The 13496-nt window shown below is 34.8% G+C and overlaps 1 protein-coding gene across 2 annotated transcripts; it reads left to right on the forward strand.

The window, feature by feature from the left end:
- The first annotated feature begins 9187 nt into the window (after nt 1-9187).
- On the forward strand, nt 9188-13018 carry LOC104092095 (protein CHUP1, chloroplastic). Of its 2 annotated transcripts, XM_070197775.1 has the most exons (5): nt 9188-9664; nt 9773-9873; nt 10625-11383; nt 11466-12312; nt 12574-13018. In XM_070197775.1, exons 1-4 carry the CDS (start codon nt 9520-9522, stop codon nt 12303-12305), a joined length of 1845 nt encoding a protein of 614 aa, XP_070053876.1. In that variant the 5' UTR covers nt 9188-9519; the 3' UTR covers nt 12306-12312; nt 12574-13018. The 2 variants fall into 2 exon arrangements, with proteins under 2 accessions (XP_070053876.1, XP_070053875.1); XM_070197774.1 differs by having other exon boundaries at nt 11466-12830.
- Nucleotides 13019-13496: the final 478 nt, after the last annotated feature.

The following is a 13496-nucleotide window of genomic DNA, read 5'->3' on the forward strand; positions in this document are numbered from 1 at the left end:
TTAGTTTGTTCGGTCATATATAATCCATTATCTTTGGAAATATCATTAAACTTCGATTCGAGCACCGGTCTATAAATTTCCTTTAAGATATTTATCAAATCAGGGTTTGCATCCGCGTTATAGGAACGGCTCAAATAAAGGGTCCTGGCCTTCCTAATATCATTCTTTCTAGCATTATGGTAACGGATACAAATGATTTAATATTAATTTTTATATTCTGTATGTATTGCTCATCCTGCGCCAAATCGGTAGCGTAAATCTATGACAGCTAAATGGCGTAGGTATATTAATTACAGGGTGATCGAGTTTTATTTCCTATAGAGTTCTAGATATGTTAGTACCAAAAGTACTGCAACCATGCATTGCCTCTTGTAAATATGCTTAAGCAGAAAAAAAAATAAAATTATAACAAAAAGAAACAAATTAAACTGAAAGTCCAGAATATCATAAAATGAGAATGATAAGTAAGAATTAGCCTTGCATCTTTTCAGCTATTGAATATTTTTAATATTATTTTGTATAATATTAAATTTTTTTAATACTTGATGATTACTCTCCATTCTTTTGCTATTTAAAATTTCAACCTTTGATCCTAATGGTCCACCCAACGATATATATACATGTGTGTGTTGTGTGTATGTTAACATGTATAATTTAATTATACGTGTTCGAAAAAGTAAACTGTGAATCAAATTATCTTTTTATATAAGGATTTAGAAAGAATTTCGACATGTAATATAGTACTTGGGCCCATGCTCAGCATGGACCATCTTTTACAAGTATATATATATAAAATAGGGACACAAGGAGGTGACGTGGCACCTCCCATTGATCAGGATTTATATTTATCTTTTTTTTTTGATTTTTTTCCTCATTTATTTCAATTTAGGTGCTTAAAATACCCGAGTGAAAAGGCACGTATTTAATTCTCTTACTTAGTGTCCCTCTCCTTTTCTTCTTTCTTCAACTTGCCAGTTAACCCATGTAATCTCCATCTCTTCAATTCATAAAAACTCCTATTCGTACCGGACGCATAATTACATATATATCGTGCCTCTTGATGGACAAATGAAGAGACACTTTCAGCAAATTCTATAAGGACCTTGGTTCTCCATTTCACCATAAAAGATATTATCCGATTTGCATATTAGGTGTCAAATTGATGTTAACAATTCTTATGCATCTTAAGGATCAGCATGATCAACGGTACAAAATTTTCTTTTTCCTTTTCTTTGCTTCTTGGATTATAAGTTTTACGCCAAAGATTGTTGGGCTTTAAGTTTGGTGTAGCTTAATTTTAAGCTTGGTGTAGTTTAAAGAGGGTGAATGGGAAATGGAGGGAAAATAAAATATTTGAGTTTACCAACTTGGCAAAGAGACATTATCCCATATTGAAGGAAGAAAAGACTTTTGATGAGTATTTAAACAATTGCTCTTCTTCTGGCTCTTAAAGAGATAAGAAGAAGGTAAGCCTCGCGCCGCCGTCGTCGCTCGGCTTTGGTTTCGGCCAAACATCAATTGATTGATTAATCTTTTTGGACAAAAATTCTTTCAATTATTTAATTAATTAATTAAATTAATTAACGAAAATTCAATACGGAATAACCCGCGATCCGGTCCGATCCGATCCGTTTTCTTTCCCGGATTATTTTAAATCCGTTTGTTGTTTCCCGCAATTTTCCCACATGTTCCAACAGATATGTATTCTGTTTGTGGAGATTAAAACCTATGTGATTTTTTACTCCTTCTGAATTTTACTATTCTGGTTTGAAGATATAAAAACTTCATTAGAGTATTGAAATTCATAAAACGATTTGAAGAACATAAAAATTTCATCGTTTTATGTGAAACAGTATATAAAAAACTTCAATTTTATTTATTATACGTACTGTTTATTGTTAATAACAGTATTGTTTACTGTTCTGGTTTTGCCATTAATTGAACTCTTCTGTTGTTGACAGTGAGAAATGACAATTGATAACGAAAATTCTTCTATGACTGTTGCGGCAACGACGATAGCCTCGTCAAGCCGAACTGCTGTTCCACCGGCAGAGAAATCGGAAAAATTTCTCTGGAGCCAACTTCAAAGGATGGCAACAAAGGATGTTCTTCTGGCTTACCACACTTGGTATGTAGAAAATTCACTAGTGAAGAACCTCCAGTGCCTGCTGCAGACATGCCGGACAACGAGAAATTCATGATTATTGAGGCGTGGAAACAGGCAGATTTTCTTTACAAAGAGTATATCTTAAGCGCTTTAGAGGATGACTTGTACAATGTGCACAGTGCGATGAATACTTCGAAAGAATTATGGGACGCACTTGAGAAGAAGTACAAGACTGAAGATGCATGCTTGAAGAAGTTCGTGGTTGCCAAGTTCCTAGACTATAAAATGATAGACATCAAAACTGTTGGAACCCAAGTTCAGGAGCTTCAACTTATTTTTCATGACCTTATTGCTGAAGGTATGGTCGTGAATGAAGCATTTCAAGTGGCTGCAATAATTGAAAAATTGCCTCCTTCGTGGAGAGATTTCAAGAACTATATTAAGCACAAGCGCAAAGAAATAAAGTTGGAAGATCTTGTGATTCGTCTCAAGATTGAGGAAGATAACAAAACAGCCGAGAAGAAATCTCGTAGAAATTCAACGATCATGGGAGCTAATATTGTTGAGAAGACTGCTCCAAAAAGTAAGAAGAGAAATAGGTCTTCTGGATAGACTAAGGAGCAGAATAAAAAAAAAATTCAAGGGCAGCTGCTACAATTGTGGAAAAACCGGTCACAAAGCCCCTGATTGTCGTCTCCCGAAAAAGGATAAGAAGAAGGGACATGCCAACATAGTGGAGAAGAATGATGACATTGATGATCTGTGTGCAATGCTTTCGGAATGCAACCTAGTTGAAAATCCGAAGGAGTGGTGGATTGACTCTGGAACCACTCGACATATTTGTGCTGTCAAAGAAGTATTTGCGACTTACTCTACTGTTGGTCCCGAAGAAGAGCTTTCCATGGGAAATACTGCAACAACCAAGATTGAATATTCCTGAAGATGACTTTCGGCAAGGTGTTAACACTCAACAATGTTCTTCATGTTCCTACTATTAGGAAGAATTTAATTTCTACTTCTTTACTTGTTAAGAATGGATTCAAATGTGTATTTATTTCTGATAAAGTTGTTATAAGCAAGAATAAAATGTATGTTGGAAAGGGCTACCTCACATAGGACCTTTTCAAACTAAATGTAATTGTTGTTGACAGTATGAATAAAATTTCAGCTTCTTCTTATTTATTGGAGTCAAATGATTTATGGCATATTTGTTTAGGACATGTCAATTACAAAACCTTGCGGAAGTTAATTAATTTAGAAGTATTGCCTAAATTCGAGTGTAATAAATCAAAATGTCAAATATGTGTTGAATCTAAGTTTGTAAAACATCCTTATAAATCTATTGAAAGGAATTCAAATCCTTTAGACTTAATTCATACTGACATTTGTGATCTGAAGTCGACACCATCTCGAGGTGAAAAAAAATATTTTATTACTTTTATTGACGATTGTACTCGATATTGTTATGTTTATTTGCTTAATAGTAAGGATGAGGCAATTGAAGCATTTAAGCAATACAAGAATGAAATAGAGAATCAATTGAATAAAAAGTTTAAAATGATTAGAAGTGATAGGGGGTGCGGAATATGAATCTCCGTTTGCAGAAATATATTCGGAATATGAAATTATCCATCAAACTACTGCACCTTACATACCTCAATCAAATGGAATTGCGGAAAGGAAAAACCAGACTTTAAAGGAAATGATGAATTTTTTATTAATAAGTTCCGGATTATCGCAGAATTTGTAGGGGGAAGCTATCCTTACAGCTAACCGAATACTCAAAAGAGTATCCCACAACAAAACGCAATCTATTCCATATGAAAAATGGAAAGGAAAAAAAACTCAACTTGAAATATTTTAAAGTGTGGGGGTGTCGAGCAAAGGTACAAGTTCCTTTACCTAAAAGGGTTAAAATCGGACCAAAAACTATAGATTGCATTTTCATTGGATATTCTACAAACAGGAAAGCATGTCGGTTTTTGGTTCATAAATCCGATAATCCCGAAATTCATGTTAATACAGTAATGGAATCAGATAATGCTGAATTATTTGAAAGCATTTATCCGTATAAAACTGAATACAAGTCCTTAAGTGAAAGACCTAAATGACCTCGGGAAGAACCAAAGGAAAATACTCCAAGTATAGAAGATCCAAGGCGTAGCAAACGTCAAAGAACATCTACTTCCTTTGGACCAGATTTTATGACATTCTTGCTTGAAAATGAGCCTCAAACTTTTAAAGCAGCTATGTCATCTTCTGATTCAGCATTTTGGAAAGAGGTAGTCAATTGTGAGATTCAATCAATTTTGGATAACCATACATGAAAATCAGTTGATCTTCCTCCGAAAAATAAGCCTTTAGGTTCGAAATGGATTTTTAAACGGAAAATGAAAGCTGATGGCACTATTGACAAATATAAGACAAGACTTGTTGTCAAAGGTTATAGACAAAAGGAAAGCCTTGATTACTTTGACACTTACTCGCCAGTAACGAGGATAACATCTATTAGGGCGTTAGTGGCACTAACAGCCGTGTATGGTCTTGAAATCCATCAAATGGATGTTAAAACAGCTTTCTTAAATGGAGAGTTGGAGGAAGAGATTTACATGGAACAACCTGAGGGTTTTGTGGTTCCTGATAAAGAAAAGAAAGTGTGCAAACTTGTTAAGTCGCTTTATGGACTTAAGCAAGCACCCAAACAATGGCATACCAAATTTGACCAAACAATGTTGGCAAGTGGATTTAAAATCAACGAGTGTGACAAATGTGTTTACATTAAAAATACTCCAGGTCATGAAGTCATTGTTTGTTTATATGTTGATGACATGAGCAAAAGTATGGCAGATATAAATGCTACTAAATGCATGTTGGCTAGCAAATTCGACATGAAAGACTTAGGAGCCGCTGACGTGATCTTAGAAATCAGAATTCATAAGAGTCCATAAGGTCTAGCATTATCACAGTCTCACTACATTAAAAAAGTACTTGACAAGTTTAAGTATTTGGATTTCAAGATTGCCAAGACTCCAATTGACGTGAGCTATGCACTTCAAAAGAATGAAGGTGAAAGTGACTCACAACTGGACTATGTAAGAGTATTGAAAAGTTTGATGTATATCATGAATTGTACGCGGTCAGATATAGCATGTGCTATTAGTAAACTGAGTCGGTTTACAAGTAATCCCAATCACATACATTGGATGGCAATGAAACGTTTTGGGATATCTGAAACATACACAAAATTATGTTTTGCATTATAACAAATATCCCTCAGTGATTGAGGGATATAGTGATGTAAATTGGATCACTGGATCATCTGAAGTTAAATCCACGAGTGGATATGTTTTCACAATTGGGGGTGGAGCAGTGTCTTGAAAATCATCCAAACAAACGTGCATCGCCCGTTCTACAATGGAATCTGAATTCATAGCTTTAGATAAGGCCGGTGAAGAAGCTCAATGGCTTCGGAATTTCTTGAAATATATTCCATTTTGGCCCAAACCTTTGGCACCTATTTGTATACATTGTGATAGTCAAGCGGTAATAGGCAGGGCAGAGAGCGCAATGTATAACGGAAAATCTGGTCATATACGACGGAGACACAATACCGTTAGACAACTACTCTCTAGTGGTGTTATCACGATTGACTACGTAAAGTCAAGAGATAACGTGTCGGATCCACTTACAAAAGGCCTATCTAGAGAGGCAGTTGAAAGATCATCAAAGGAAATGGGATTAAGGCCTAGGACAAGTCATCATGGCGGTAACTCTACCTAGCAGACTGGAGATCCCAAGAGCTAGGTTCAAAGAGATCAAACAAAGTTATGAATAACGGTTCAACATTGTCAAATAACTCAACCCATTCTCGTGATAAAGACAATGTTCAGAAATCGAGGTAAAGCATTAAGGCTTTTTGATGAGTCAATAAAGCTTAAAGCTTTTTAATGATTTGCTATGTCTGGCAGGATATGATCAGATAGTGTGTCTATAGGATTACACGTTTAGAAATCACCTATGTGAGTGTGAAGTATAAGCCGCTTCAAGGGATGAAAGTAAAGGCCCATTCTCTAAGCACTCATGAAACCAGGCGGTGTTCATGGCTGAAACTAACACAACCATGAGAACCATAGATGGTTAAGGATTGATTGTGTGACTTATGTTGTCTAGGTATACAACAAAGCTCTACGGTTCAAAGATATCAAATCTACCGATTGGCCGAGTATATCCAATATAAGTTTACTACGGAAAGTTCAAAGGGAAATCTACTTATTCATATGCAATTAATTCTTGCATGTAAAACACACACGCGTCCGTGCATTCCTTTATTTTATAGTCATTCCCCATTCATGTTGGGGATTGTTGGGCTTTAAACTTGGTGTAGCTTAAAGAGGGTGAATGAGAAATGGAGGAAAAATAAAATATTTGAGTTTTCCTCCTTAGCAAAGAGACATTGTCCCATATTGGAGAAAAAAAAGACTTTTGATATGTATTTATACAATTGCTCTTCTTCTAACTCTTAAAGAGTTAAGAATAAGGCAAGCCTCACGCCGTCGCCATCGTCGCTCGCTCGGTTTCGGTTTCGGTCAAAGATTGATTGATTAATTTTGGACAAAATTCCTTTCAATTATTTATTTAATTAGTTAATTAATTAACGAAAATTCAATCCGGAATAACCCATGACCCGCGATCCGGTCCGGTCCGATCTGTTTTCCTTCCCGGATGATTTTAAATCCGTTTGTTGTTTCCCGTAATTTTTTCACCTGTTCCAACAGATATGGTTTTCGAAAGATTGCAAACCTTTTCAGAATCAGTGCCAAATGGTCTATAAATATGCCTTGAATCCCAGAATATTTACTTACTACATTTTCTGACTATCTTCTTCTTCTTCTGCACAATATTTTTCAGTGTGTTTTACAACCATTGAGTGGTTCGCCGTTCACCAGAGTTTTTGGTACCAATACGCTGGTGAGTTAAATCGTTTTATCCTGGGAGGATAATATTCCAACACCTCGAGTACTTAAGGACACATTGTGCATTCAGTGAGCTCGATTTATTCCTATACTGTTTTTTCAGAATTTATTTCGTTAAACTAGTGTTACTAACTTTCTATTTTTGTTTATATATTTCAGAAAGTTTAATGATTTAATTGTTTATTATATTTTAATAACAAAGATTACACAATTTTTTCTAACATATAGTAAAAGAGCTCAGGCATAATGATAATCTCACTTTTGTTTAGACCTATATATAACTCCTTTATATTTAAGATCTTTCTTCAACAACAGATCATTTGAATCATGCAAGATATATTATAAAGAAGAAGTTCACGTGAGGAAGAGAAAAAGTTGTGTCAATCTTAGTGAGTGAGAAAGCAACAATGTAGGAAAGGCCGAAGAAAAGAAGAAAAGAGAAACTAAAGGGAAAAAAGAATCTGGATTTGTGCCGTTTTCTTCTTCTTCTTCTTTCATTTTTTTTCAATTTCCACCCTGTTTCTTATTCTTCCTTTTTTAAAGCTTATTTTCCATTTCTCTTTCCTTTATCATTAATACATGAGAATTTGAAAAAAAAACACAAAAAAAGGTGTACAATGTAGATTTTACATAATTCAATATATCTTTACACATATAACTGAAATTTTTATGCTAACATGTAGCGGAAAGAAATAAAGAAAGAGGAAAAAGAGAAAAATAAATAAGAAAAATAGTGATAGAATAGCAACTTGATTCTGTAATTGGAAATTTGTGGCCGAACACTTTGAGAAAAGTGTGACGTAACATTGGGATTGTCTTATATATCCTCTATTGTGAATTGCCTTCACATCCTCCATTTTGCATGAATCACATCACTCACATATAAAGAGTGATTAAAGTGAGTAAACTTTTCTTTTGTTCCTTTTAGTACTGGAGAAATGAAAGAGAAATTATATTGGATAAATTATTTATAGTCGTCCTTCAATGAAGAAGTATAATGATGGTGGATATATAACTTTCTATGATGATTTAAAGATTAACTAATTTACCAAAGGAAAAAAGCTTCATAATCTAACGACGAAAATGACAAAGAATTTTACCAAGGATGAACGACAACAAAGTTTTTATCTATATGCTTTACTTTATGTTTGTTACTTTTACCAAAAAATATTTATTACTATTGCATACATGTAAAGTTATTAAGTATATATAGTTGTAGTCTTAATATAACTTTTTTCTTTTGGCCTTTAAATTATTTTTTGGGCAACTGATAGTATGACAAGAGTTGGAGCTAACCAAAAATAATATTAACATGTATAATTTATTAAACTTATGTAAATAAAATAATAAAATTCGTTTTTAAAATTCATTAATTTATTTTTGTGACCGCGCGAAGCACGGAAAATTCAATAGTAAATACATAAAGCTTGACTATTTATTTGTATATAAGTGTTCAAATGTATCTCACCCTCACAAGTCACAATGTTCTTCTCAACCGTAGAATGTGATACTGTGTAAAGAATTTGAGTGGCAATGCTATTTCATAACGGATCAGAAAATATAATAAGAATAATGATACATACAAGATCAGCAGTTCTATGATGTAACAAATTATTTTACTCGATATAACTACTCAAACCCGTAAGAGGGGTGAATGTAGTATATATGCAACGAGTTCAATTAAACCCATAACTTTCGACGCGAAATTAAAATTTATGCATAAAAATTCATTAAAATTGTAAAAACAATAGATATGAACTCATAACTTTAAAAATATAATAGGTTCAATTTTAAAATTTGATTTTAATCTGCCCTCTGCCAGTAAGAAAGCTGTTGAGAGTATTACAGTGAGTATAAGTGTACAACTAAGTCATATCACTATCTAGGCCTAAGAGATAAACATTAACCTATAATAACGCCATTAGCGCAATATTCGTGTTGATTGTCTCCCTTTTTAAATGTATATAAATAATTGGATGGTGAACGAAGTTCTTTAGAAAAGCCTAGAGTATATAGATATTGTAATATCACCAATTAGAAAGCTAGTCTATAAACAATTATTTAGTTGTAATAAGTATAATAAATCTTCCTTTTGGATTATTAGAAAACTTGTACCGTTGAATATAGAAAAGTTGGTCATGCAACAGTTTACCCAAGTGAAGCAGAGCCGGAACCCAAACATATAAATTGTAACCGGACAATCCACATCATATTTTACGTACTCTAAAACTTTATCCCTGTTTAATCTTCAATGCCCAGAACAATATCCCCCTTTTCATCATCTAATTCCCATTCCCCTTCCTTTTGGGACCATTCATATTTTAAACCGGATTTCTTATCCTTTATTAATTCAATCACGTATTTCTTGTTGGTATTTTGGATTTGGATGACTATGATGAAGATGAGGGAAACCCATGATTTTTCTCACAGAAACCAATAATGGTGAGAGACAATAGGAACATTAGGCCCGTGCTCTTGAAAATTGGGGTTGTTTTGGTTCTATCTCTTGGTGGGGTTATTTATACCATTTTTAGAACCAAAAGAATCAAGCCTTCTAATTCATTTCCCCCACCGTGCTCTGCAGGTAATTAATTTAATTAGAGCACCATTTTTAGGTGTTGCTTTGATTTTTGTTTCATCCTTTTCTGGGAGTTCCTTTCTAATATTTTTGAATTTGTGGTTTGAGTTACAGGTGGTGAAAATGGTGAGCTCACAAATGATGATCGCGCCTCCCATGCAACTCCAAGATCACCTTCCTCCCGCAAATCAGTTTCTACTGTGTCAGACAAGCACGTAAGATGGTTGTTCTTTGAATTTTCAAGCATCATAGTTGTTCCTGATGCTTACCCCATTCCAAGTTTTGAGCTAGATACCGATAAAATTTTGCGCAAGAACTTAAGAAAGGATGTAGTTGTTATATCGCTTTGGGTATTAGTTAGAACAGTGGCAATGGAACAATTAATAGTGGTAATAGTTAAGCTTCCGGCGAGTTATTTGATTGTTTTTCCTTTATGGAGAAAACAAGGATGGTCTTTTTCATGTCCTTATTCTTTTTTGTTTGGGACACAAGCTCTCGTGTACAGTAATTCATTGCAATTGAGAGCCTGGAATCCAATGGGGCTTCGTAAAATGTTAAAAGCATCTTAGATTACCTTTTTTGTATCTCTTAGCATTTGTAACTTTGAATTACTTGATCAAAAGAATTTCCTTTTATTTTCAGTTTTCCCTCTCTGCTTTTTAGATGTGCTTAATGCACGTCACTCTTTTGGTGATCCAAAAGCATGCAACAACAACAACCCAGTATAATCCCACAAGTTATGTCACTCTTTTGGTGATCCAAAAGCATGCAACACTAACAACCCAGTATAATTCCACAAGTGGGGTCGGCGGATGATAGGATGTACGCAAATTTGCTACTTTCTAATCTGCTAAATGAAAGAAGCTGTGATGAGCGGAATTATAGTGAATCTTTTTATTTGTTCCTATAACATATGTTGGTTGTTGTCCTACTTGTGAGCTTATCACTTTTTTGCTTTTCTTGCAGGAGGACCTCCATATCGCTAAACTCATTATTGAGAATTCTTCGGGTGTTTCATCTAGCAGTAGTATATTCAGCAACGATAGAGATCGATTATTTCTCCTGCCAGAGTTCAATGAACTTGTAAAGGAACTCCGTTTATCTACCTCAAAGAGCGACATTGAAACACTGATGCAAGATTCACCCAGAGAATATAGAATTGTTGAAATGGTTAACCATGAGCAAGAGATTAAGAGCCTGAAAAATATTGTTAAAACTCTCGAAGAGAGGGAGAGGACTCTAGAAATCCAATTGCTCGAGTATTATGGTCTTAAGGAGCAAGAAACTGCTATCATGGAGCTTCAAAATCAACTAAAAATAAACAATATGGAGGCCAAGCTTTTTGGTCTCAAGATTGAGTCATTGAGCGCAGATAAGATGAGGTTAGAGGCTCAAGTGGCCGATTATGCAAAAGTTGTTTCTGAGCTCGATGCTGCAAAAGTCAAGATAAAGCAACTCAAAAAGAAATTGAGATCAGAAGCTGATCACAGTAAGGAACAGATTTTAACCCTTCAAGAAAAAGTTATGAAGTTGCACGACGAGGAAAAGAAGGCTGTTGAAGCTGAATCCGATGTTCAGTTAAAGCTCCGAAAACTGAAGGATTTGGAGAATCAGGCTGATGAGTTGAAGAAATCTAATCACAGTTTAAGAAAAGAAAATTCAGAACTGGCTCATAGATTAGAATCTGTTCAGATCATTGCTGCTTCTGTGTTGGAAGATGAAGAAGTAATTCTTTTGTTCATGTTACATTTCATTTTCCATATATATGTCTAGTTAGCGTGTACTTATTAAATGATTCTTGCCGCAGACAGAAGCACTGAAGGAAGAAACTCTACGGTTGAGAAAGCAAAATGAAGATTTAGCGAAGGAAGTTGAGCGGCTTCAAGCAGATCGGTGCAATGATGCTGAGGAACTAGTCTATCTCCGATGGATAAACGCTTGCTTGCGGTACGAGCTGAGGAACTTACAGCCTGTTGCAGGAAAAACAATCGCAAGAGACCTCAGTAAAACATTGAGCCCCAAGTCGGAGGAGAAAGCTAAGCAACTAATTCTTGAATATGCAAATAAAGAAAGTCAGGGGGAAAGGGAAATTAATGTTAATGATTTCGATTCTGATTGGTCATCCTCTCGAACATCCTTTCTTACAGACTCTGGTGAATTTGATGACACTTCTACTGATAATTTATCACCCCGTAAGACTTCAGGCAAAAAGAAGGTGTTTAGTAAGCTTATGAGATTACTGCGGGGAAAGGATAGACGTCTTAGTCGGAGTTCTTCCATGGACATGGTGCACAATGTTGAAGATAATGTGGCAAGACATTCTAGTTATTCTCCAGGGTACAGTTCTGGTTCATCCAAACAATTTCTGGAGTTACATTCGGCGTCTCAAAGTTCAAGGAGCGACAAAGGAGAAAATAACAACTATTCGATAGATAGTACGAGAAATAGTGATGGGGGTTCGTCGTCAGGTTCAGGAAGATTGGATTATATCTCAAATCGTCTGACTGATTCACCTCAAGAAAATATAACTAAAAATGAGTCAGAAAAAGTCCAGAAAACCGACTTAGTGAAATATGCAGAAGTGTTAAAAGGGTCTCGTTCTAAAGCTGGATTTTGCAGGAGATCAGCATCTGTTAGTTCCTTCTAACATTTGTGTAAATAAAGTTTATACCAGTTTTCTCAAACGGTTACTATTTTCCTTCTATGTTTCCCCGACCTTCTTAGCCTTCTTGATTTGAGGTAAAAAAAGGTTCAGAAGTTGCATGGTTTACCTTCCCAATCAAATTTTGCGTGTGAACAGAGGGATGTTGTGGCAACAAATTTCTCAAATCTAAACAGCTCAGTGAATGTTGGGTTTCTAAGCTCTGTGATCAGGCCAAAGCTGAGATGTTAGGACCTTCATTTATTTAGGGGAGTATCTTTGGTGGGTATTACAAGATTTAAGTAAGAGGTATACAGTAATTCAAAAACTTGAAAAAGTTTGATCATATTTTGAGTTGAATTTGTAATTCGAAGTTACTGGGTCCAAACAAGATGGGGGTAAAGCTTTGCTCTTTCAATTGGGTCCAAGCTGCTGGATCACCATACATTTCTGTTAACAGAAGCAGAAGAATTAAAAGTAATGTTATTGGATTAATTCATTCCAGGAAAGAACGAAACAACTATTTTGTAATACTAGCAATGTCGAACTCAACAAACCGTAGGTTAAATCACAACGAACAATTTTTGTAGTATCGAAGATCTGAGATATTACATCGAGTATTGAAGCCTTTTGAAAGGATTAAAGTAGTCTTATTTTAATTAAAAAATATATTTTTAAAAATTTAGTTTAATTAAACATGAGGTTTTTTCATTTCTTTACACAGTACGCTCAATCTATTCATTTTTTCTTATTTGTAGTTTAGTAAAAGGGCAGCCTGATGAGTAAGCTCCCGCTACGTGCGGGGTCTGGGGAAGGACCAGACCACAAGAGTTTATTGTACGCAGTTTTACCCTGTATTTTTGTAAAAAACTGTTTCCACGGCTCAAACCCGTGACTTCTTGGTCATATGGCAGCAACTTTACTAGTTATACCAAGGTTCCCCTTCAAATATTTTGTAGTTTAGTGAATCAGTTTATTTATAGATTTATTCATTCAACACTTTTAATTATTTCTAGTTTTAAGTTTTGTTTTGTTGTTTAGTCCATATATAGTTGTAGTATTTTAGCACTACTAGTCTTTAGGTACACGCGTTGCGCGTGTACTCGTATTAATAAATATAAATTTTGGATTGAAAATTATTTGAGTTATTGTAACAAAATTTAAAGAAAGGTATAAGTTTTTTAAAATAATAGTTAT

Source organism: Nicotiana tomentosiformis, chromosome 3 (genome assembly GCF_000390325.3).
Source record: "Nicotiana tomentosiformis chromosome 3, ASM39032v3, whole genome shotgun sequence".
NCBI lineage: Eukaryota > Viridiplantae > Streptophyta > Magnoliopsida > Solanales > Solanaceae > Nicotiana > Nicotiana tomentosiformis.

What these genes read in the sequence shown, in the direction of transcription:
- LOC104092095 (XM_070197775.1), top strand. Translation starts at nt 9,520, where the DNA reads ATGGTGAGAGACAATAGGAACATTAGGCCCGTGCTCTTGAAAATTGGG. An exon ending in TCCCCCACCGTGCTCTGCAG is followed by an intron (nt 9,665 to 9,772) that starts GTAATTAATTTA and finishes TTTGAGTTACAG; the next exon opens with GTGGTGAAAATGGTGAGCTC. An exon ending in CTGTGTTGGAAGATGAAGAA is followed by an intron (nt 11,384 to 11,465) that starts GTAATTCTTTTG and finishes TTCTTGCCGCAG; the next exon opens with ACAGAAGCACTGAAGGAAGA.